The sequence below is a fragment of the Rattus norvegicus genome, chromosome 13 (assembly GCF_021556685.1).
Source record: "Rattus norvegicus strain SHRSP/BbbUtx chromosome 13, alternate assembly SHRSP_T2T, whole genome shotgun sequence".
NCBI lineage: Eukaryota > Metazoa > Chordata > Mammalia > Rodentia > Muridae > Rattus > Rattus norvegicus.
The window spans coordinates 85,137,502-85,162,266 of record NC_141546.1 but is presented as its reverse complement, the minus strand read 5'-3'; the positions used below and the strand labels follow the sequence as shown (position 1 = coordinate 85,162,266).

Sequence of the window (24,765 nt, the reverse complement as noted above, 5' to 3'; positions counted from 1 at the left end):
TCCTGGCCATGCATTGGCCACTGTCATTTGCATTAATGTCCCTCTCTTTTCTCTGTCCCTTCTCCTCTCTGTCTCCGCGCCTCCTCTTCTCGCCAGGTTCACTTGCTGAAGGATCAGTTGGCTGCTGAGGCTGCGGCACGGCTGGAGGCCCAGGCACGAGTGCACCAGCTCCTGCTACAGAACAAAGACATGCTTCAGCACATCTCTCTGCTGGTTAAGCAGGTGCAGGAGCTGGAACTGAAGCTGTCAGGACAGAGCACCAGTAAGCCAGGGGCCCGTCTAGCCTTGGCACCTGTGTCTGAGCTTCCTAAACCGAGTTATTCCCATGAGCCCGGGGATGCTGTGCTTGGAACCTTGATAGTGCCTTAGTATTTCAACAGAACATAGTCAACATTGTTATTAGTCTTCACATCTCATAAACTATAGAACCACAGAACCAGAGGACATCTTGTCTACCTCCTATCTTCTACTCAAACTTGACGGTGAAGGTCCCTGGGAGATACGGCCATATTCATCTGCTCTCTCCTTAGCCAAAAAAAAAGTCCATTTCTTCCTCGGAGGGATTTCCCATTGAAAATATACTGAGTCCACACATGAGGCATCATTCTCTGAGCTCTGTGGGACCTACAAACTCTTCCATAGTTGATTCTCTGCACTATAAAGTTCACTCACTGTTCTGATGCACAGAGAAATGTATATCCATTTAATCGATAAGGTGGCAGAGTAATTATAACTAGGGTGACAGTAACTGTATAGTCCCTGGTCTGAGATTCTTTGCTGCCTGTATACCAGGTACCTGGCATCTGAACTGGGAAGCAATAGGCAGTCTAGGTCCACTTCATCATAAACTTGCCTATGGGTAGTTCTGGGTATGCTTGAAGACTATCTTAACTGTGGTCCAACAAATCCCTGTTGATCAGCTACTACAAACATAATTGTGATAGTATTTTTAAAATATGTAAGCTCACTTATTCTCTGTGAGTGGTAGATGCTGTTACACCCCTTGCACAACTGAGGAAGCACGCTCAGGAGGTTTAATACGTTGCTCAGAGTCACACAGTTAGCAAACAGTGAGTGAAGCCTAGGCTCACACTTAGTCATTGCAAATCTAATGTTTTCTAATTATACTGGTAGTTCCCTCAAGCTACCCTGTTGCAGTAAAAATAAAACAATAGCAAAACCAATTCCTGCCCATAGCCCTGCGGTCCAATTCCTTGCTAGTTCAGACTCCAGTGGGTCACTGAAATTAGCACTAATTTATCTCGGCAGCTCCACGCAGCCCCCAAGTACTCCCTGATTTAGGCGGGTCGCTGCCACACCAGTTTCGTACAGAGACTGCCTATCTCGTGGCTCTCTTACTGTGGACTCTGTTCACTTTTCTAACATCCACCCCCTAATAGTTATGGTATAAACTCCCAAAACCCATTAAAGTCAGGACTCAACAGACTGTAACCCAACAATCAGATTTATATGTTACATTCTCAATCCACAATACATCCACACAATAAGCTTACAACCAATTGACAAGGATATAAACCGCCCACCTAGGACAAGATAAATTTGTCCACAGAAATCCATCCCGACTACCTAGATCTGGGTCCTCCCCCTACCCCCATCTCCATCTTGATTCTCCTTCCTTTATCCTTCTCTCCCGCCTTACAAAACTTTGTCCCCACCTTATTTTTATTACTGTCCAATCAAGACCTTAACCTAACTGGGGCCAGCCCTTACCTGCATATCGACATCACCCTACACTACCTCCTTAGCTTACAGTCCAGCCCATTGAGGTTCCTCAGCAGTAGAAAGACACAGGGCTGAGCATCTGAAAGGTATAGCTGGGCCCTGTGTGTAAGCCAGTGTCCACTTTCTTCTCTTACAAGTTTCCACTGTTACCCCTTACTTGGACTGTGGCTGGGTTAGTATCCCCACCCCAATCTCCATCACAAATCCACACAGGGTGTTCAGGAGTCTTCCCAACTCTCTGAAAGCTGTTCTACTGCAAGCCGGGTGCATCTGATGCTTCAGGGGTAGAAGGGAAGGAGTGCTGGGTCAATCTATAAACCTCTCAGCAGGGCCACAGAGTTAGTCGGTGAGGACCCTTTCAGGAACTGAAGTTGTCAGAACCAGGCCTTTCCATGCTACGGGGGTTAATGGAGGGGCTCACGTTTGAAGTCTTGCCTAACCCTGCCTCTCTTGCCTTTTGTTTCCCTGCAGTGGGCTCCCAGGACAGCTTGCTGGAGATCACCTTCCGTTCAGGTGCCCTGCCTGTGCTCTGTGAATCCACCACTCCTAAGCCAGAGGACCTACACTCACCACTGCTGGGCGCTGGCTTGGCTGACTTTGCCCACCCAGTGGGCAGCCCCTTAGGTAGGCGTGACTGCTTGGTGAAGCTGGAGTGCTTTCGTTTCCTCCCAGCCGAGGATAACCAGCCGATGGCACAGGGTGAGCCGCTCCTAGGTGGCCTGGAGCTCATCAAGTTCCGAGAGTCAGGCATCGCCTCAGAGTATGAGTCCAACACAGACGAAAGCGAGGAGCGTGACTCGTGGTCGCAGGAAGAGCTGCCACGCCTGCTCAATGTCCTACAGCGGCAGGAGTTGGGTGACAGTTTGGATGATGAGATCGCCGTGTAGGTGCAGGGCAAGGAGCTAGTGAAGGTGGCAGCATGATGCCAAGGGGGTCAAGTCTGCCTGTCCCCGGCTGGGGAAGCCCAGGGGAAAGCACCGCTGAGAAAAACACCCAGGGCTGAGAGTGTAGGGTTTCAGAAGAGGGTTGGGATTTTGCTTTGGAAGGTAAAGCAGGGAAGAAAATGGATTCCTAGACACAGGAATCAGCACCTGTATTCTGCTAATGACTGAATGGGACGGAAGCAGGGCTTTCCAGAACCCAGGACCTTGGGATGGGTCCGCCTTCAGAATCACAGTTCTGGAAGGCCTGTTGCTCCCACCGTTATAGTCAGGTTCTACTCAATCTGTCCGTGATGTCTCAGTGGCCTACACTCTCCTGTCTCTGTGGTGCAGATCATAAATGGAAGCCATTGATACCGTCTCACGTACTTTGTTTTGGATATCAGGATGCTACAAGTTGCCTAACCCTCCCTTAAGCTGTAGGAGAATTCCTTCCCCAGGCCCTGGCTGAGATCAGAGAGGTTGGAGGATTTCCCTCACTGCTGGGAAATTGAGACTCTGCCATTCAGTGAGCATGGAGGTGACAGCAGTCACAAGTCACAGTGAATAAACTAGGAATTTACTCTAAGTGGGGTGTTGGATGTTGCTTCTGAGGAAGCTAGGAGTATGAATAGGATTGAGGACCCTGCAGGGAGAGCCTGGGGAGGGTTAGCCTAGGGGAGGGTTAGCCTAGAGAAGGGTTAGCCTAGGAGTGCTGATGACAGTTGTGGCAGCTCATGTAGGTGTGATTCTTCAGTTTGGAAACCATGCCCCTTACCCATCTCCTGCCTGCAACCCAGCTCATATAAACGAGGCTAAGAACTATCATAATATCCCCTTTTCTTGCCTCAGGGGCTGTGCCTGCCTAAGCTTTGACAGTACTATGCCTTTGTGTAAGTCTCAGAGACCCAGAACCCCCTGCCTTACCTCTCTCTACCTGTCCCCTCCACTGGGCAGTAGTGGTCAGTTTTTACTGAGAAAAAGAAAAAGAAAGAAAGAAAGAAATGGACATAAGCTGATAGCTGAGACCGTCTATCCTTAAGAATCACTGCCACTTAGATGAGATCAGGGACCACAGCTGTGCCACCCCAGCCTGTTTCTCTGCAGGTGCGTGCCTTGAGCACAAGAGTTAAAAGTGCAACTTTAATCTCTTGCCATCTAGGCCTTGCCTAGGGGGTCTCCACTCAATAATAGGCTGGCTAGGCCAATGAGAAAAGTTCCTTTTCCCCCATAAGACCTTAACTGGTGAATAGATTTTCAACCCCTGAAGAGAAAGCTGACACATGTTCAAAGTCATATGATGTGGGGAGGAGGTCATGTTCATCCTGGACAAACTGTAGGCCAAACCGCAGTGTTATCAGAGGGAAAGGATGGAGTTCCCCCAATGGAGTTCTTCAACCCCAGCTTTGCTTTGAAATGTATCTAAATGCAAGCATGGCCCTTTTTATAGCCACAGTGTAGTCATTGTTAAAGGAAATTAACAAAGCTTTGTTATCTTTACTCCCTAGTGCATGGGGGTGTCAATAGTAATAGAATGGGGTGGCGTGTGTGTATGTGTGTGTGTGTGTGTGTGTGTGTGTGTGTGTGTGTGTGTGGTGTGTGTGGTGTGTGTGTGTGGTGTGCGCGTGGTGTGTGTGTGTGTGTGTGTGTGTGTATGTGTTTGTGCGTGTTGTGGACATGCTTTTAGACTTCTGAGAAGTGACTAGAAAGATTCTCCAGGGTGTTCAGATAAACAGTAGAATTGTATCCTTTTCCCAACCTGATTTTGTTGACAAGGTAGAATTCTGTTTGTTGATTTTCTAATTAACCATCAGAAGGATATCCAGATACACAGGGAAGGGAGAATTCCAGGTGTGAGGTCCACAACACTGAAGGGGCAGATATGTGGCGGGATTCAAGATAGGCTGAGCAGAATTTACTCAATTCCAATCCAGGATCGAAGGTCCTGGAGTCTAGGCTTTTGTGTATCTGAGGGAGTGGGTGGTCTGTTTCTTCAAGGTCTACTTCCTGTGAGCGGGAGCTGAGAGTAAAATCAGAAACAAGTAGAAGTGTGTGGATTGTGGGTGGAAAGGGTTTGTAGGATAGAGTGAAGCAGTGTGTGGGTAGGATACTGGTTCTTAAAGCCCTGGAAAGGAAAGAGGAGGGAATGGAAGATATGGAAGGGTTGGAAACATGTCTAATGGATGGGTAGACGATGACTTGAGACTCATGGAAGACTTTGCCCTTGGTTTCTGTCTTCTTTGACCCTCCCCTTTCCCTGATTAAGACTTCCCTGGAGAATCCATTTGTGTGCCATATCCTCCCCAGTAAGACCCGAATCTGGACACACTTGGTCTGTGGAGATGGGAAACAAAGAGCAGATCTAGGGGCCTTATGAGGTCACCAGCCACCGACCATCCATTTAGGCCAACAGACAGGACAGGGAATGCCGCAGACCCAGGTCCCCAACAACAGCTGCACCCTTCTTTGCTTCTTGCGCTGCTAACTCAACGCTGCCTTCCTCCTTTTCACCCTTCTACTCTGCCCTGTGTGGAGGACACATGAACATCAGGGGTTCCTTAGTGATGCCCACCCCAGGTGCAGGAAAACTCTTGGGCATACAAGGCTTTGCAGTCGCAGAGGCAGGACAGATCTTCTCTGCACAGGATGGACGGCACGTGGGAACCGGAAACTGCATTCCTTACATTCCTGCTTTTACTGATGCTATCTGTGAAAACCTTCCTGACTCTCAGCTGACCTTGTTTCCGGATTGTGTTCCTTTATTTGCTCTTTGCTCGACTGTTCTCCTCCCTTCTCCCTCCTCCCTCCCACCTATCCTAGCCTCCTGCTTCCTAAAACTGTTTTGTCCTTAACTGTTGGGTCAGCTCTCTGGGAAACGGTTCTGTTGATGTAAGTGCACTTACCCTGGGATGTTGTCACTAGTTAGTGGCTTTTGCTAAATAAACCTTTCTTATTTCTCAAAGCTTTCCCATTGTCTCTACTTCTTCTATTTAACCTGCTTCTTCTGTCCTCGTCCCTTGTACCTACCTCCTGACCAAGTATCATCAGCTCCGGGACACGATATAGAAAGAATTCGCACTGGGCAGTGGTGGCCCACGCCCTTAAATCGGTAGGCAGGGGCAAGTGGATCTCTGTCAGTTCAAGGCCAGCCTGGTCTACAGATCCAGCCAGGGATACATAGAAAGAATCCTGTCTGGGGAAAAAGGAAGGAAGGAAGGAAGGAAGGAAGGAAGGAAGGAAGGAAGGAAGGAAGAGAATGAATGAATGAATTCATATTTCTCAGAGGAGAAGAGCAAGGGGGATCCTCCATGGCATGGCATATAGACCAGACCAGCCCTGCAGGGTTAAGCTATCCACTGGTATTAATGGGAAGTAAATTCGTTTCCCTGGAGGACATTTGACAGTGTCTGGATACTTCATCCTCTCTCACAGCTAGGAGATGGATGCTTTAGGAATACAGAGGGCAGAAATCAGGGATCCTACCACACATAGGACAATCGTGAGGAGGAGTTATCCAAACTAAGGCCATTAAAACGGATTGCAGCGCCCTAGCTGACATCCAGTTTTTTGGACTCTTCTGACCCCGCCCCCAGTGTTTTCAGATTTGTGATGCCATTAGGACATGACAGTAGTAGCAGTGGGTTCCAGCACCAAACCACTATGCCATTGTTTCTTCCACACTATGATCAAGACCGTTTCATTTATTGACGCCTGGACTCAGTGTCTGAGATCTCTGTTTGGTAGTTGCCCACATGGGCCCGTTCCAACCAAGTTTTTACAGGGAACAGCATAGCCTCCCCCTCCATATCTTCCTAGACAGATCATAGCACCAAGGATTCACAGAGGAATCCTGGTACATGGGAACATGGGCTTCCCAGGGTAGAGCAGTAATGAGAGAGCAGAAAGAACATTCCAGAAATGGTCTGCAGAGTCTCACAGTGCAGCCCATTCGGGAAGCTTTTCTGACTTCCCCAAATGAGGACTTTAGGCTGTTTGGAAGGCAAAAGAAAGGCTGGGGAGGCTACGAGGCTTGTACGCTGCTCATTCTTCTCTGACAGTGAAGCGAACTAATCAGTTTTTCTCACCTTACGCTGGAATGGTATATACCACTTGCAACTTGCATGAGAGCATGTAAGAGCCTTCTAAAAGCCTCAGCAGAGAGTTCCGGTGCCTCAGGGTAAAGTTTGTATTTAGAGTGCTGCCTTCTGCACACTCCCATGCTGGTAGGTCCAGGTGTCTTCTGGGCACCCTTTCCTGTGTGCTAAAACTGCATGGAGCTCTGTTCCAGAAATGTTCCTGGGGCTATGATGACACCTGCTACATTAAATGCAAAATGTGGGAAGCACCTTCCTGTCCCTAGTGAGAAGATACTGGACACTGTCTGGATAGTGATGAATATATGCTGTGGTGTGCCCCTGCCCCTTACCCATACACCCACACACCCCCACACCTTCTCACCCTTGCCCAGCAGCTGCTTTTCCTCTTGGCTGTTGAGGAAATGTGATACAGAGAGACCCTGGAGCAAGGAACATAGGGTTGATGGAGGATTAGGAGCCAGTTTCTCAGGCGGTGGTGAAACTGAGAGGGGCCTCTGCCGTCTATGCTTCTCGCTGTACTTGCCAAAGAACCGTATCAAAGGACCAGGACACATGTGCACAGTCGCACATGTAAGACGCCACCTTCCTGAGTTCAGTGGCTTTTCCAGTTTAAAAAAAAAAAAAAAGAGTAGGTACCAGTAAGGCTCACCAGTCACTTCTCTCTCCCGTGGGGAATGGTATCCATGGATGTCAAGGTTGCCTAGACACCACCTAGCTTCTGAGTGGCCAGGTTGTGACCTGCAAATTCCAGCTCTTGAGCCTGACAGACTCTGGACTCTTGCTAGGCAGAGAGGGCACAGAAAAGGCCCTGGAAAGCAGGGACTAATGGTGAATCGGGGTTGCCCTCATGGTATGCTAAGTGACAGGGATGTGAACACAGCATTTCTCATGCTGGGGAAACATAAGAGCTAGACACAGTATTTTGATAACACAACGATAAACAGAAGCAGCTCTGCTAAGACCCAAAGTCAGGCTCCAGGAAGAGACATGGCCATGCATCACGGGGCAGACAAAGGAGGAACCTGCAAACACTGACCCACTCTTGGGGGAGGCAAAGACTGAAAAACAACTGATACCCGTTCCCTGAGAGGAAATGCCAAGTCATCTTTCTACTTCAGGTTGGCAGAGAGGGTTGCCCTAAAATGAAGTAAAGGTCAGGACTGTCCAACTGGTACATTATGTGGTGACAGCATGTAGTATTGTCACATGTACCTGCCCATGGAAACTAGCCATGGAAAGAGATCTCCTGGAGTAAGCATGACTGTGTCTGCTTCAGCAAGAGATACCCACTCTGAATAGCAGTTGTGGTACACATGGTGGCAATAGCCCACCCTCCTTGTCTCCTTCCTAGCTTATGATCGGAGCCATCTTGCCTTTTCCACAGGTTTACTAGCCTCGAAAGGTTAATATCTAAGATGTGTTTAAACTGCAGGAATTCTTTCTCTGACCTTTATCCTGGGTATGGGTGAGGACTAAGCCTGTAGACCAGCATCATGGAGTAGTGCTGTTTACATACTTGCGGCTTCAGAGTCACCTTGGAGGCTGGATAGGGCAAAAGCTGATGGAGGGAGTAGAAACTTGGTCTTTTATTAGTTCTCGTCACTGCTAGTCTGGCCACCTCGATTTAACAGCCAGCCACTTAGAGGATATTCTCAAACTCCAAGAATTATGTTTATCATGAGAGAGAGACAGAGACAGAGTCAGAGAGAGAGAGAGAGAGAGAGAGAGAGAGAGAGAGAGAGAGAGAAGGGGAGGCAAAGAGGTGGGTCTGGTGTTGCTAAGCAACCACTGATTGAAGGTGATGAAGATTCACTAGGTACCAAGAGAAGCAGCAGATGATGGAGGCTGACCAGACTTGACAAAAGAAGGCTATGACTAATTTCAATTTATTGGTACCCCTCTAGAGGCATAAATAGGCTTCATCCCTATTTACCTGAGATGTCAGCAAGACTACTTGAAGGCCTGGCAGCTGCCCAAGGAGATCCTATCTCCTGTCCGGGCCTTTTGCTCCTTGCCCCAGAGGGTTTTGAGCTTGCGGTAGTACACTTTGCAGCTGAAACCCTCCTTGAAACCCCCCTTGATGTGGCTCTTGAGAGAGTGCAGAGTGGGGTACATGCGGCAACAGGCTGCACACTTGTAGCCATTCTGCTGGGCTGGGTGCCACTTGGAAGCCATTAAGATGTCCTGGGATGTGATCGAATCCAAACCATGCTTGGATTTCTTGTTGGCCTCCCTGGGGTATGTGTTCTCTTGGGAGGAAGAAGATGAGCAGACACTCTCAGCCACATCCTCAAGAAGGCAGTTATCCCCTCTGCCCTCTTCCCGGTCCACCTCTGGGAACCCATAGGCCTCCAGGTGGCTCTCTTTGTCCGTGCATACGAAGTAGCTGTAAGGGGAGAACCAGGGTCGGTAGATGGTGCAGTTCCGCCTCAGCTGCTCCCCATTCTGGGTGTCCCCCAAGTCTGCAAAGGAAAGAGCAGGGTCTGAGTCTGGGGCTAAGGGCAGCCAAAAGGGAGCCAGAAGGGGCTGGAGGCGTCAGAAGAGTCAGACCGACAGGCAGTTGACTAGGCAAGACCTCAAGGGATCTGTGTTCCGCCTTGATGATGGCTTAGAGGAAGGTGTTGATGGAATAGGAAAAACAGCCTAAGACATCCATTCCTACCACATTCTTTTTCTGCTGGTTAAAATGGCCATCAGATATCTGGGCAGGAGACTGAACTTTCTCTGTGTAAAGACACCTTGACTTCTGACTCCTCTAAGGATAGGCAAGAATAGGTAGACATTGATATCTAATAGTCATTTGCCACCAATGAACCATTTTTCCAGCTTCAGTACCCATCCTAAACCCTCCATAGACCACTCAGACAGAAACTAACTATTCACGTGAGCTTGGGAGATGGGACTGAGTAGGTGAGATGCCCTCATGGCATGAGCATCTACTGAACGAGACACAGCTGCAACGTCAGCATGTGGACTGGAATTGTAGACATCCTTCCCTTAGGGGTACAGCCCATGCCCCCTTCAGCTTCCCACATGTCCCTGCCCAAAATAGGAGAAGGCCTCACATGCTGCAGGCACTTGGCTGTACACCCGATGCCACAGAACATTTGCTTGGGTCCTGGGGAAGCAGGATCTGACCTGGTCTGACTGGTTTTTACTGTGTCTGGGCTACAGAAGAAACTGTGATGAACTGAGCAAGATTGGGATTCCTTAAAGGGGACTCCCAAAGACATACTTTTAGAGACTCACTTTCTGTGTGCTATGGGTCTCAAAACTAATGCATAACAGTGACCTTTGAACTCCAGCAGGCCTGTTCTAGGTGGTGTTCCCAGGTAGTCACAGATGGGGCAGTTTCTTCAGACCTACCAAAAAGGCCCTCCAGAAACCAGGTTGTAAGACTTATTCAGGCCAGGGGCATGTTGTAACAGTAAAGGTCATATCTAGCATGATGGATTAAAACCGTGGTCTCAAGCCTTAGTACTGAAGATTTGCCTCAGATGACACCTTTCTCCTTGTCCCACCCCTCACCTGATGCTCTTGCTTATCATGAGTAATAGCAATTTCACAGGACTCTGGACACAGGTTGCAGGATGGCAGCCCTGGCCACAGCCCACATAGGCATGTTGCATGGTCCTTTTGAGAATGAGAAGCTAGGTACTCCAATTGTAGGATCTCAAGTCTTCAGTCAGAGGGGGCATGTGAACCTTTGTTGCAAAGTTCACTTGAGAAAAGTTTATGGGCATCTAGGGTTGAGGATTAGCTGGGTGGTAGAATGCTTGCCAAACATTCACGAGGCTCTGGGTTTGATCCCAGCTACTAGGTAGGTCTAGGAGAAAGTGGATCTGCCTTAAACCCAGGCAATAGCTAGGCTTCTAGGAGACAGATTTTAAAATGTTCTCTGTAGAGACAAATGGATGTTTAGAACTCCCACAGCAGTGCAGTTCAAGTCTGGTGTGTGTGAGAATCCCTAGAGCTGGTTCTCAGCTAAGAGGGGAGACCCCTTTGGGGGTCTCCCAACCCTTTCACAGGAGTTACCTTAAGACCATTGGAAAACACGGATACTTACATTGCAGTTCTTAACAGTAGCAAAATTACACTTATGAAGTAGTAACGAAAATATTTTTATGGTCACCACAACATGAGGAACTGGACTAAAGGAAGCATTAGGAAGGTTGAGAACCACTGCCCTAAAGGATCTTGTTCCAGACCATTGGATCTGTGGCACCCTCAGAACCTGCCTTCCTCAGCTTCCACTTCATGCTCGCTCACATGGACAAGCCAGGGTCACTAGTGACAATTTTGGGATTTTAGTTTCTTTACAAGAAACAAATAACCAAACACAGAAATATTGCATGAGTGTGTTTTCATTTTAATCCCAGGTGTGGGGTATGGGGCTGCTTCTGTCTGTCCACAACAGCTGACTATGATTTACCTTGTGCTCTAGCAGGGGTGTGGTTTTGCCACCTGCAGATCATATGTGATTGTGTGTCATTTGAAATTCTAGGGACTTTTCAGAGGATGTATAAATGGCCCTAAGAGGCAAGATATGTTGTTGGTTACTCTTGGTCCTGGTTATGCAAAGAAGAAACAACAAGAACAACTTAGATATCCTGACAATGAAGATCAAACTGGACCCCAAGGAACTCAGTGCCCCTAATCAGCAAGAAATAGTGGGGGTCGAAAAGTAATCCCTAGAGTACTTCGTGGTGATTATGGGTGTCAAGTTCCTTGGGGGGCAAGTTTGATCTTCATTCTCAGGATTTATAATTTCTTGTTGTTCTTCCTTTCCTCTCTTTCCTTTTTTCTCTCCTATCTAGTGTTAGGGGGTTGAAAGAGTGGAAAGGGGGTGGAGAAGGGTGGAAGAAAGAAGAACCCACAAAGTATCCAAAGACAGCTAGGGCTCACACTTCCATTGAAAAGCCCTCACGTGTCGTCCTTCTTCCTTCCTATGATCCTCAAGCCTACTGCTTGCCAATTTAAGACCTAGTTAATGCAAGCACATGCTCTCTATGTAGACAGACCGTCACCTCGAGATTTCATGTAGAAACAGGCTTTAGGGGAAAATGTGACAGCAAATGTACCCCCAACTGTCCCTTGCTAGAGATTATGAAAGAGCAAGACTTACCAGGAATGGAGTCTTTTGAAATCTTATATTCTTGCCCTATAGTATTTGACTTTCTCAACCAATCATGATTCTACAGCTCGATCTGACAAGATCATGTATTTAAAACAAAACTCCGTTAGGTTTAAAACAGGAAATCCCACATCTTTGTAGCCCTAGTGACTTCAGCATTTACCTGGCAAGCTGGTCGCAAGTGAGGACATAATGTCGGGAAAAGCACTCAGGGCAGAGGAAGAGATACGAGGTCTGGAGGTGCTGAGGAGTGAGAAATTCTCCATGTTCTGACCACACAGGATAACGGAGGTCACACACCAGCTCCTGAGAGGTTGGCCAGGTTGTCTAGGCAATGAACATTCTGAATGCGGCTGACATCACAACCCATGGTTCCATTCAGTTAGGTTATGAGTTTGAAAGGTGGATGTAGTTTTCTTGTGTTCAAGACTTTTTTCCTTTTTAAAACTTGAGTGGTTGCTTGTTTTCTTTTTAATTTAACTCTTTAATTGGTATACAAAGAATTGGCGATCATAATAGAGTTTTTGAACAGTGTGTTTTAGTAGATTTCCCTTCCATCTCTACTGCGCTGTAACCTCCCAACCTCCACAGCCTTTCCTGGAATCTTTCTGCTTCCGTGTCATGTGTGTTCTTTTCTCCTCTTTCCTTGCATATTTATTATTTCTGGGTCTTTTTCTAGTTTTCTTTTTCCTGGCTCTACCTATATTCTATATGATATGATATATCATTCATATATGTATGTATATGTGTGTGTATATATATATATATATATATATATATATATATATATATATATATCTCACAAACTAGAATCTGCCCATGAAAGATAGCCAGTTTTTTTCTTTCCAACGTAGGTGGCTTTATTTAAGATTATACCTTCTGCAGATAGACTAATGAAACAGGGGCCCTGGAAATAAACAGGCAAGGGTGTAGCCACCTAATTTTTGGCCACATGCAAAGGTCACTTCAGAGTAGATCACAGACAAATTCTAGCTGGACATAGTGGAATTGCTAGAGAAAACATAAGAAATATACTGTAGGATATAGGTAAAGGCAAGAACTTTCTAAGAAAAGCTTCAGTGACTCAGGAAATGGCCCCAGGGACTATGTACACAGCAAAAGAAAGTATGAGGAGTGAGCAGGAAGTACACAGTGGGAGATCTCTGCCACTAGTTCACAAGGGGGCTAATAGCTTGATTTTTTTTTTTTAACTTACATTCTTCAGTGGCCTGTGTTGGCTGCGAATACCCGGAAAGAAGGAAGACACTGGAGAGCTGTTTGCACTGGTGTTGCTTGTCACCTATTTTCTTTATGACTGTCACCTCTTCTGTGTGAGCATCCCTGGTAGACTCTCCTTCCTCTGGGAGTAACCACCTTGTTCTTCTCCCTTATTTTCCTGGCCTCTACCACACAATATTTTCCTTGTCTCATTTTACTGGTTGTGTTGTTTAGGGCATGTTTTTTGATATTTTTTTTAGAAAATAATTTCAATATCTAAAATTTTCAGAAGTTAAAATTTCTACCATATACTGTGAAGCCAGATTTTCCTGTTTTAACATTTCATCCCATTTTGTGTTGTCAGTTCCCCTCCTCCCTCTCTCTCTCTCTCTCTCTCTCTCTCTGTCTGTGTGTGTGTGTGTGTGTGTGTGTGTGTGTGTGTGTGTGTGTGTGTGTGTGTGAACATGTACCAGTCAGTCATTGAGGATGAAATGCTGGGTAAGCACTCTACCACTGAGCAACATTCCCAGTCTTTAAGTGTTTCGTTTGCTTATTTGCGCTCTGAACTATTTAGCTTGCCCTATATCTGAACTATTTAAATTACCCTATATCCTTTTATACTAAAAACTTCAACATAGACTTCCTAAGACTGGCAGCCGGATATTGTTTCTAATTATCGCTGCTCTTTTAGGCAAGTGGCTTCCTCCATCCCATTTGCCCCTTATAAGGCAGTGCGCCGATGAGACTGTGGACTCCAGGGCTGCCTTCTCCTCTGCCTCCTTCCCTGTATAACAACCTAGCACCCTCGAAAGATACGTAAGAATGGAAGGTTATTGTGACATTTGAAAGAGAGATGCAGGCGCCTCTTCTGGACAGTCATACCCCATTAACTTAGATACATAGAAGTGTTTTGGATGTAAAGGACAGTATGTTTGCACAGGCTGCAAAAGATGCTCCGCTCCTAAGCTCCAACTATGGCCTTCCTGTAGAACATGTGTGAGCATTTATTCCCAGGTACTTAAACATGTGAGGGGATGAGAGAACCGATTTCCCTCTTGTTTCTCCCAGTGATTGGTTTAGAGTGCTAGAATGTTTATAGTGTAAATTGAACTTTGCTATGTTGGTGCCTCTGAGGTTGTTGATTACTTTTTAGGTCACCATGGTGTAAAGGAAGCTCATGGGAGTCAGGATGCGTGATTTTGAATCCCCTTCTCCATCAGCTGCCTGTGGAATGGGCAGCCTCTGCCACGTGGCTTTTCCATACAGTTGCTTTAGACTGAGGTAGAGTGTATGAATGTCTTCCTGACCACAGTCTAGCAATTTACATGTGAAAAGAATATAGATGTGAGCTATTAGCACAGGACCCAAGGGACTTAGAAGTGTCCCTGTGGCCAAGTAGGAATATGAAGGTCTTGTAAAAGGGGCCCAGAATGTCAGGAAGGAAATTGGAAAGGCTGCAGCAGTGTCTTTCAGTTGTTTTGAAATCATAAGCCTGTTTTGACTTAGATATCGGAGAGTTCATGGGAACTTGGCTCTCCAGGGTTTCGCCGTGCCCCTGTGTAGCAGTCTTTTTCATGAGTTGTTGCTGATGGTGCAAACAGGAAATACCTCTCCAAAAGTGGTTGCTCACTACATAAATGTGTCTTTTTCTTATTTGTTTCCCACCTGCTTTCGAGCCCTTTTCTCGGACAGGTAAGATTCCCTCTCTCTTGTGGATGACATATCTTCCCAGATGGCCCTCTCTGCTTGAGTATGTGCATGTTCTGGGGGTGCTTTTGGGGGGTCCTCCCATCTGGGATCCAACCACATTTCATATCCTCATCATTGTTCTCTCAGTCACCAAGATTCTAGTCCTGAGGCTGAAGGGGACAGAGTGTGAGAGGCTCTTCAGCAGGAAAGAGGCTCATCATGGGGACGATAGAAGCCCAAGATAGAGGCCAGCTTTGCAGAGAAGATGGGTGTTTTTCTACCCTGACCTTATAAGCACTGCCACAGGGCTTGTGTGCCTTCTGAGACTGATTTCACAAGTCTGGAGACAGTCTGAGTGATGTCCTCATACTATTGGTCATCACTGAGATGTGGTTAAGAATTCCCATAAGGGCCGGAGAGATGGTTCAGTGGTTATGAGCACCAGCTGTTCTTCCAGAGGTCCTGAGTTCAAATCCCTGCAACCACATGGTGGCTCACAACCATCTGTAATGAGATCTGATGCCCTCTTCTGGTGTGTCTGAAGACAGCAACAGTGTATACACACACACACACACACACACACACACACACACACACACACACACACACACTAAATAAATCTGCTTTAAAAAATAATTCTCATAAAAGTCAAATTCAGCTAAACTGATTTATTAATTGCTTATTCTTATGAAAGATCGTAAACCAGGCCTTGTAGTTGATAAGAGTACTTTAAGGGTCTGTAGCCCTTTTTAAGGGGGCTTCCCATTCTATTATGTAGATATATTTCTATTATGTAGATATATTTCTCAGAAATTTTGAGGTAATGATAAGGAAAGCATATAATAGATTCACCTTAAATCACTGAGCAATTCAGAATCTTTCATAGACCTTATGGATAAGAAGTAGAGAGGTAGTACAGGAAACTCAAATGAGACATCATCTAAGCTGTTTGTTAAGGGTGTACTTTGAAAGGAATAGATGCTCCTCATTTAATAGGATGCTCTTCTTTTAAAGATCACTTCGATGGGCAGTTTGGGTGTTTCCGCTTTTAAAAACAAGTGTGCTTGCTCTGAAAATATAAGGAAACCGCTAGAGAAATATGAGGTGGAACAAACAGTAGCGAACTTCCTGCTCCTAACACACACCCATGGGGCATTGCATGCACTTCCTTTCTGCTCTGTGCGCTTTCTGGATGTGGAGGGATAGTGAAAACGATTTCCAAATCACCTCTGCTAACTGTCAGAGTCCACAACTAAAGACAATGAGAACGATTTGGGCTCATGATAGGAAATTATGTCAGAGTGGGTAACATGGCAAGACACACTCTTAAGGGGCTGATCAGGAGCAGCTGTGGGGTAGTCCGAGAGTTCTCCCACTGTGATAGGTGCATTTCTGGAGTCCTGGCAGCTTGAAGCTTGTCTCCAGTTCCCTGATATATCCTTCTCACCACACTGTAGCTCCACCCCAGGAGACCTGAGGAGCTACCAGCCCACATTTCATAGAGGAAATGTGCCTATGGAACAGAGTGAGGACCAGGGAGGTTGTCCCGACTCTCTTTTGCATGGCTTTCTCCCTGCTATCCAGGGACACTTCAAATACAAGTTGTCTAGGTGGTTGACCCAGTTGGGATCTCTCAACTCAAGTCACAGAAAGTGAAGCATTACCCCCTCCCACCCCCCGTTGCCTGGAGCTCAGCAGTACCATTCAAGTGAGACTGAACGTAAGGACTTAGCCTCAGGCAATCTTAGGAAAGGCTTCCTGAGATAGACCCTTAACAGACATATTAACAGTGAGAGCTCAGAGACAGATAGACAACAGTGGCCATAGACAACTCAGGTTCTAAGTCTGTCTACTTTGATAATGTAGCTGAGTTTTCAGAGAGAATACAGATGCCCAGGAGTTGGTGTGTCTTAGTTAGGGTTACTGATCTTATGGTAAAACACTGTGACAAAAGCAAGTTGGGAAGGAAAGAGTTTGTTTGGCATATGCCTCCACATCCATAGATATCACTGAAGGGAATTAGGTCAGTAACTCAGACAGTGTGAGAACCTGGGGGCAGGAGCTGACACAGAAGTCATGGAGGGATGCTGCTTACTGGTGTATCCCCATGATTTGCTCAGCCTGTTTCCTTATAGAACCCAAGACCACCAGCCCAGAGATGGTACCATCCATCCATCACCAATTAAGAAAATGCTCTACAGACTTGCTTACGGTCCTGTCCTAGAGAGACATTTTCTTAATGGAGGCTTCTTCTTTGGTAACTCTAGTCTGTGTCAAGTGAAATGAAATTATCTGGCACAGTGTGTGAGCAGCACAGCTCAGAACCTGGAGCTCCAGACTTTTCAACAGACCTCAGGGCTACCATCTTGTCCTTCATAATTCAAAGTGAATGTGGGCAGTTCATTTGAGGTACTCATTGAGTATCTGCTATGTACAGACCCAAGCATGGCGTCGAAGATACAAATACAAAAGATGCATGAAGTGTGGCCTCGGCCTTGGGAATGTTTCCCTCTCAGGAAGGTAACACTCAAACTCACTGTTCGAGCCATACACAGGACCCAAAGGGATGGTCTTCCATCACTATCCCGTGACCCAGGTAGAGGAAAGAGCCCTAAATGCTGGATCAGAAGGCCTGAGTTCTAATTCCAGTCAATCAGTAACTCGTATTCTGACATAAGGCCCACCATTACTCTGAGCTTCTCTCTAACCTAATGAGCTCCTTCACTAGGCTCTCACAGGGAACAGATGAGCATGGATTTCTCAGGACATTTGTGCTTCACCAACAGCAAGTTCCTGCCCATGTGCCACACACTGGGTCTGACTGACTGACTAGCCTCTGTGTCCACGAGCTCACCTACCCTCCGAAGCTCCACTTAGGAGCTGCTGGCCCATATTCCATGAGAGAATGTGTAACACTTGAGGCTTTCAGTAGGCAGCTCCCAACCCAGAATCCTCATCTGCCATTCATTCGTGCAGCAGCCCCTTGGACCCAGTGCCTGAGACAGAGAGCACAGCATGTGCTCATAGCAGTCACATTTCATTGCTTCATCCCCTTTCTCTCTCTGCTTCAAAGGGCCTGGGTGACACCAAGGCCAAAAAGGTCAAGCCATAAGTCGAAGAGGCTAGCTTAAAGGAATACGCTTGGCTTTTCATGACAGAAGCCATTCACTGATTAACCCGGGTGGGGAACAACCGGAATGTTTGATCTCCTGTTCTACTACCAAAAAACCTGGAAAGTTTATAAGCATCTTTACTGGAAGCTTCCAGAAAATTGTGGGAGTGATAAGCTTTGGGTGTATTGCAAAACCAGGAAAGCTGAGTGACAGAGTCCAGAGTCCTACTCCCCTCCACTTACGCGGGTCTCTTTTTTCCCCCTTTCTTTCTTTGTTCACAGTTGACCACAGCATGTTTGAGAATTTGAACACAACCCTTACCCCAAAGCTCCAATCCAGCCATTCCTTCCCCCACCTGTCCAGACCTGGAGCACCAGGCACCATCACCCCTGGTTCTGGAGAGCCAGGAGGACCAGGACTGAGGGTAGGCAGCAGCCAGCACCTTAGGAATCTGGGCAAAGCTGTGGGGGCCAAGGTCAATGACCTCCTGCGGAGAAAGGAGTCTTCAAGCCTGGGCAGTGTGGGTGTGATGGAGATTAACAAGACTGCTGAGGCCCAGATGCCTGGTGGGGAAGACGCGGCCTGTGGACCCTGGCTGGAGGATGAAAGGTGAGTCCTCTTGACCCACTATTATCCCAGTTGTAGAGGTAGGAACATGGGCAAAACCACAGTGCATACAGGAGAGATTGGGCCCAAGGACGGGGTGAACATTTGTCAAGAAAAACAGGGACAGGCCTGAGTTCATGAGAGCCCACTTCAGCCTTTGTGACTAGAGAAGCACTTCCTACCTGGGTACCATGTCTTTAGCTCTGTTTCACATTGTAGCCCAGGCTAGCCTGGAACTCACAGTCCAGACTGACCTTAAAGTCATAGCAATTCTCCTGTCTCAGTTTCCTGGGACAGTAGATGTGACCCACCATCTACTATCATTTAGGTGTATTTTCATTTGCAGATGGCCCAAGTTCAGAAAGTTAGTATTTGGAACTGAATCTGAACCCTGATATCACCCAGAAACTCTCCACATGGGTTCTGTTGTCAGCCATTCCTTGTCACTGCTGCTGTATGTTTGATAGAGAGGGAGAAGCCTGATGTAGCTCCTTCTCTCCATCCCATAGCTCCTTTCTGGGCCTTCATTCCAACACCTATGCCTATGAACTTTATATGCCCTTATTGGGACCCAGTACTTGGGTTCTGAAATGACTCAGCTCCCTGGAGTCTTTCTCCAGCCGCACAGAGGCAACACTTTGTGCCACTGTGAGCACACTGAATGAGGAGAGAACAGCCCCATGGCTAATTGTTGGGCTGAAGTTGCTAAGATCTACAGCCTAAACCCAGAACAAGCCCTCAATGGAGAAAACGCTTGCTGCGGAGGTGGTATGTGGTTGAAGGGGCAGTTGGAGCAGAGAATTGAGAGTGTTTGTAGACTGGCATGCAATCACCCATAAAGCCTGAGTGTTTATGGTCATGGACTTTCAGGTCAGTCCAAGAAGCCTTCCCTCTGCTGGATCCTCCACCTCCCATAACTCGGAAGCGAACCCCTCGGGCCTTGAAGACCACCCAGGACATGCTGATTTCGTCACAGCCCGTCCTAAGCAATCTAGAATATGGGACAGAATTGTCACCTGGACAGGCCCAGGACTCTCCACCCACTGCTCAGCCTGTCTCGGCAGACACTTCACGACCAGAGTCTACCACTGGGATGGGCGAGAAGGGAGAGGCTCTACCCAATGGTGAGGTGTCCTTGTTGGTACCTGACCTGATACACAAGAACAGCCAGGAGGAATCCAAGCGAAAGGCAACTGAGGGCAGGAAATCCTCCTCCCCTGGCCCCATTGAGAGAAATGGCCTCAAGCTCAGCTTGAGCCCCATCAGCCTGGCTGAGTCCTGGGAGAACAGCAGCCCCCCTCTGCAGGCACGGACTTCCAGCCTTGAAAATGAGGGCCTTCACCCAGACCTGCTGTCCTTTGAGTAGAATCTCTTGTCTTCCCTGCTGAACATCCTCTTCACTTTGTCCTCTGCCACACATAGCCCAACTCTGCCGTGCCCTCATCTTCCTCATTGGAAGGCACAGCAGAGCCCAGTCTCTATCTGAAGTGTCATAGGACCAGATGGTCACACGTTGTCCCAATGAAGGAGTCTGCAGAATGGCAAAGGGACTCAGTTGCATCCTGCTCCTCTGTTGGCTGCTGGCTGCTGGCTACTGGAACTCATCCTCCTTCAGTCTCGTTCCAGCTTCCTACTGACCCACAGGGCCACAGGAGGATGGATTTAGCAGGAATTCTCTTCACCTGTCTGTCCTTTGACCTCCCCAACCACCCATCCCGATCCTGTCCCTTTCTTCCATAGTGGTCCAGGGACTCCCTGCCTTGAAGGGAATACAGGCAGCTAGGGAAGAATGGTAGGTTTGGGCTTGACAATGGGGTCTGGCCTGGAAAGTGATACCTTGACTACAGTCTCACTATAGTCCCTTCATCCTCAGAGCAGTGTGGATCCCTAGCCATCATCTTTCCTCTGCTTCTGGCCTGATGTCAGAGGAGGTGCTTCTGAGGCTTCAGGCCCTGAGAGCTTCCTCAAAGGTTGAGCCTTGTCACCCAGGGTTTCCAGGGTTTTTTTTTTCATCCAGTTAGGTGATGATAGGCACTTGGGAATGATGGTATGGGCAGCCTTGCTGGGATTCCTTGCTATGTGCATGTGAAGATGGGTAGGCAGGCCCCTGCAGAAGCAGCAGAGAGCGTTCTGATGTTCAGAGAGGAGAGCGTGGGAACGCAGAATGGTCCTTCAAGAGCAGAGGTCACGGGGAAGAGAACGGTGAGGACTGAGAAGGGCATTGCCGAGAGTCAGAGCAGCTTTTCAGGCCACTCCACACCAAGAATGAGGCAGTGCCTGGAGCTGGGAACCGTATGTGTGAGAGCCAGGGTGGAGCATGTGAGAGACTGGAGTGTGGTGAGGACTTTGGAGGCAAAGCAGTTGTCTTTGGTGAAACTGCTTCTTTGTGCTTGTGCTGAAGTTTCCTGAATTCCTGCAGCATCGGGTCTGCCCAGAGACACCTCGAGCCTCTGTCTTTTATTCAGGTAATGGCGATCCTCCTCTGCTTCTGCCGGGATCTATGTAAGGACCCAACAAGACTTATCAACCCTTCCCTGGTTCCTGCCTTCCAGGTTAATTTGCTTTGTATCCCTCTCTTCTTTTAGGGACCCTATCATGCTGTCTTCCTGTGGCCAGGAGACTCTGTAGTAATCCCAGTCACAAGGGCCTTTGTAGCCAGAAGAGGAATCCCTATTCTTGAACAAGGAGACCAGAGCCCCACAAGGAGGCTATGGGTTGTGCATCCAGCCAAGGGCAGGCCATGCAGCAGTCCTCTTGCCCTACTTCCAGCGCTCTTCCCTTTTCTGCCTGCTTGGCTTCCCATCTGTGACATTGGGGCACACAGGTCTCACTTCCCAGTTCATCATCACTGGTGTGCTGCCTTCCTTCCAACCAGCAGACATCTGAGCTAACTCCCGCAGCTGGATCCCTAGGATGGAGGTTTCCTTCTCACACACCTGCTTAAGCAGTTGTATGACTTCGACCATCTCTGCCCTCCACCCCTCTTCTCTCACCCCATCTTCCGTTGTCACAGAAAGTAAGGCTTCATCCCATGTCCCCTGCAGACTCCCATCTCTTCCTCTCAGATGAGAATTTGTTCAGCCAGGCATCTGAAGGCACGGTTGGACTATCAGGACTGTTAGGACATATGTAGCGCATGTGCCTCGCTCCAAGAACATTTCAGGGATGTGACGTTGATCCTAAAGTCAGAGAAGTCCTTAGGGCTAGCATTTGAGAACCTGTGGGTTTTCCCACGGTGATGTGGAGTATTACCCAAAACAGAGGGTCCAGGCTGTCGGGTGGAAAGTCTAAGCATTCTCCAGAGAACAAGTCCATTGTAATCCAAGCTCTCCATATCAAAATCTTGGTTTGCTCCTCTAATAGGAAGTTCAACAGGTAACTGCTCTCTAGGACCTCCTCAGAGACTAGGTAGTAGTTGCCTAAGACCAACAGCATGAGGCTTGGCTTGCTTAAGCACCCAGGATACTGCTGATACCCTCAGGCCCAGGGTTAGTCCAGAGATCCCACCATATTGTCTGAAGCACCCTAAAGAGGGATCTTCTGAGTACTTCAGACTTCATGCTTGTTGTTGGATTTGGTGCCATGGGTGCCCGCATCAACTGCTAGGATCTTGGCCATCTCCCTGCTACAGGTATGATGCTGCTACCTCAGGAGGCCCTCTGAACCTGAGCCTTGTTAGATGCTGCGGATATTGCCTGGTGCTAAGGGGCTAAGTGTTGCCCTGCAGGAACAAATCCTCCTGAGGGCTTCCACATCAGCTCTTCCAGCTAGTGACCCCTGCAGGCTCATAGTGACCCCTGCAGGCTCACCGATCATCTCAGCAGTGTGGACCACAGCACAGCAACCTTCACAGTGAATCTAGATCCTCTAGGGGTTTGACCTTTGGGTAGTTTGCTCACGTGGCACAGAAGTGGGCTAACGGGAAAGAATGAGGGGTCTGACTTCAATGTCTGTTTAAAGAAGCTGGGGTCTTGGGGCCTTTTTCTCTTCACTTCTTTTCAGCCTCATTGTATAACCCTATTCAGCCCATAGCTTTACCTTGATAGAGGACAAAGTGAGCTTCCGGAAACATGGAAAGAAGGTATCCCCTCCCTAGTCCCACCCACACTTCTCTCTAGAAATGTATCTGTGAATGTTCTGAGAGATATGAAGACATGTGTTTTAATCCATCATCTTTTAAAGAACAAGTTTGGCTCCTGTTGGAAAGAACAAGATTATAGTTCTATTCTGAGTATTTTTTAGAGAGTTCATATTTATATTTTTAGAGATTTTTTTTTCTTGTAGAAGGAAATTGCATAATAAAATGATGAATGTGTCTTGCTGGCCTGTCTGTTTTCCTCCTGACTGGTGGAGAGTTTTAGAGTCCCACGTTCCTGAGGGATACCTGGGTGGGTGTAGAGCCATGACCTCTTGCTTCGCAATCCAGCAAGACTGAGGAATGAGGGAGATGGAGGAGATGGGGAGGAGGGGGTTCTACAAACAAACCCCCAACTTGAGACATGTAGAGTAATAAGGGCAAGTTAAGATGGACCACCTTTTATGTATAACTGGCTGCTGTAAAGATCTCCATATATGACTGTTTCTATATCATCAGTACGACGTGCACATGTCCAGCCCTTCTTGGGGGAAATCTGTAAGGAAACACAATGCCCATTGGCTCCTCCTTGAAGAACTTACCCTAGGGTCCATAGCCTGCTTCCACCACAAATGGATGGAACAACATTCTCGTGGGTGTGTTCTTCCCACAGGGAGAGCAGCTCCCTTGCAGTAGCTATCAGCACAATACCCAAAGCTGTCGACTTTTGGGAAATTGCTCCCATGGCTGCTTTGAACTGGGACAGCTCTTGATGTCATTTGCTGAGAGAATATGACTTAAAGAGGAACTTTGCCATAAATGTCAGATCTCAGGATCCAGAGGAATCATTGCTCTAGAACAGCATTCTCAACCTGAGTCGCAACCCTTGTTTTAGAGGGGTCACCCAAGACCGTCAGAAGATATAGATATTTATATTACAATTCATAACTAGCAAAGTTACAGTTATGAAGTAACAGTGAGAATAATTTTATAGTTGGTGGTCACCACAAACAGGAACTATGTTAAAGGTTGCAGCACTAGGAAAGTCAAGAACCAATGCTTTACAGAACCAGTCTATTGACTTTCTTAATAGGAAGAAGATAGAGAGGAAGCAGGAAGCTCCAGAGGGAAAGGGACATCTGTCGTGTTCACGCAGCCATTCACATTACCAATGGGGGGAAAGATGGGGTTCTTTCTGTCTAGACCTTTGCTGCCGTGACTAAGCCAGGCTTAGTCAGCATGCAGAGGCTCCCTGGTTCTGTGTCATGAGCATGTCTACACAAGGGGAAGTCTCTGACCTTTTCTGCATCTCATTATGTCTTCCCAAAGGTGGAGGAAAAAAAAAAAGGAAAATGGGGCTTTCTAAGCTAGCTGGCTTTCTTCACTGTGTACACAGATAGGTTATTCCAAGAAAGCAGGAGTAACACAAAACCAAGCCAGCAGTATTCCATGCATGGGGAAGGCATTGGAAATACAATAGCACATTTTTCTTTAAGTCTGTGCTGTGGTGACTGTTCTTTAGGTGACCTTGCCTATTGGACAGCTTTGGGTTCTGCTTCTGTCATCAATCAGGTGTTAAAATGTGCCTGAGTCCCACCATTTTGCAACGTTTTTATTGTATTTTATTGCCTACAGTCAAGTATGCATAGATGATTATAAAAAAAAGGTAGGGGAATTTTTAAGTATAGAAATGGGCGTGCATATGACACTTTTTCAGTGCTGTCCTCTAAACTGGTCTAGAAACTAGAGGGGGAAGATGTATTTTTACTCAGACATTGGTGACAAGTAATACAGGGCCCTCTCTTAAAAATGGATGAGGATGCCGTGTCTCTCCTGTAGGTACTATGCTAACAAGATGTGTTAGAGCACAGAGGGAATCACTCGAAGCGGGCCAATTAACTTCAGCTACAAGGGTGTCCATTTCCCCTGGGTTTCAAGCAATTGCTAAAGGACACTGGCAGTCTAGTGGAGGCTATTGAGGACTCTGGTTGGTTTGCAGGGTCAGTGCAAAGCTGCTAGGGAGCCCCAGGTGATATTCAAAGGTAATAGAGTTAGTGCTTCCAAGCCTGCACCCCAGATGCTGTCCCAGACGCAGAGACTTTCCTCTTTGGTCAGTTTGCTCACCAGTTTTGGAATCCCTCTGAGGTATGTGAATGCTAAGATGTTCTTC

At 47.3% G+C, this 24,765-nt stretch overlaps 3 protein-coding genes across 3 annotated transcripts in view; 2 read left to right on the top strand and 1 right to left on the bottom strand.

The window, feature by feature from the left end:
• The window catches only part of Nos1ap (nitric oxide synthase 1 adaptor protein), a 273,199-nt gene extending 267,574 nt beyond the window's left edge, over nucleotides 1-5,625 (top strand). Inside the window, 2 exon segments of the mRNA NM_138922.3 lie at nucleotides 97-262; nucleotides 2,215-5,625. Of these exon segments, the coding sequence (NP_620277.2) occupies nucleotides 97-262; nucleotides 2,215-2,630 (582 nt within the window). The 3' untranslated portion in view covers nucleotides 2,631-5,625.
• Nucleotides 5,626-8,615: 2,990 nt separating this feature from the next.
• Nucleotides 8,616-12,241, bottom strand: Spata46 (spermatogenesis associated 46). Its single transcript, NM_001109074.1, has 2 exons — nucleotides 12,058-12,241; nucleotides 8,616-9,222 (listed from the first exon to the last, which is right to left on the bottom strand). The coding sequence occupies exons 1-2, from the start codon at nucleotides 12,158-12,160 to the stop codon at nucleotides 8,711-8,713; spliced, it is 615 nt and encodes a 204-aa protein (NP_001102544.1). The 5' UTR covers nucleotides 12,161-12,241; the 3' UTR covers nucleotides 8,616-8,710.
• Nucleotides 12,242-14,749: 2,508 nt separating this feature from the next.
• C13h1orf226 (similar to human chromosome 1 open reading frame 226) lies at nucleotides 14,750-22,835 on the top strand. The gene is made up of 3 exons (NM_001190459.2): nucleotides 14,750-14,804; nucleotides 18,196-18,523; nucleotides 19,391-22,835. Exons 2-3 carry the CDS (start codon nucleotides 18,207-18,209, stop codon nucleotides 19,884-19,886), a joined length of 813 nt encoding a protein of 270 aa, NP_001177388.2. The 5' UTR covers nucleotides 14,750-14,804; nucleotides 18,196-18,206; the 3' UTR covers nucleotides 19,887-22,835.
• Nucleotides 22,836-24,765: the final 1,930 nt, after the last annotated feature.

What these genes read in the sequence shown, in the direction of transcription:
- Spata46 (NM_001109074.1), bottom strand. Translation starts at nt 12,160, where the DNA reads ATGGAGAATTTCTCACTCCTCAGCACCTCCAGACCTCGTATCTCTTCC. An exon ending in ACTTGCGACCAGCTTGCCAG is followed by an intron (nt 9,223 to 12,057) that starts GTAAATGCTGAA and finishes TTTCCTTTGCAG; the next exon opens with ACTTGGGGGACACCCAGAAT.
- C13h1orf226 (NM_001190459.2), top strand. Translation starts at nt 18,207, where the DNA reads ATGTTTGAGAATTTGAACACAACCCTTACCCCAAAGCTCCAATCCAGC. An exon ending in CCCTGGCTGGAGGATGAAAG is followed by an intron (nt 18,524 to 19,390) that starts GTGAGTCCTCTT and finishes ATGGACTTTCAG; the next exon opens with GTCAGTCCAAGAAGCCTTCC.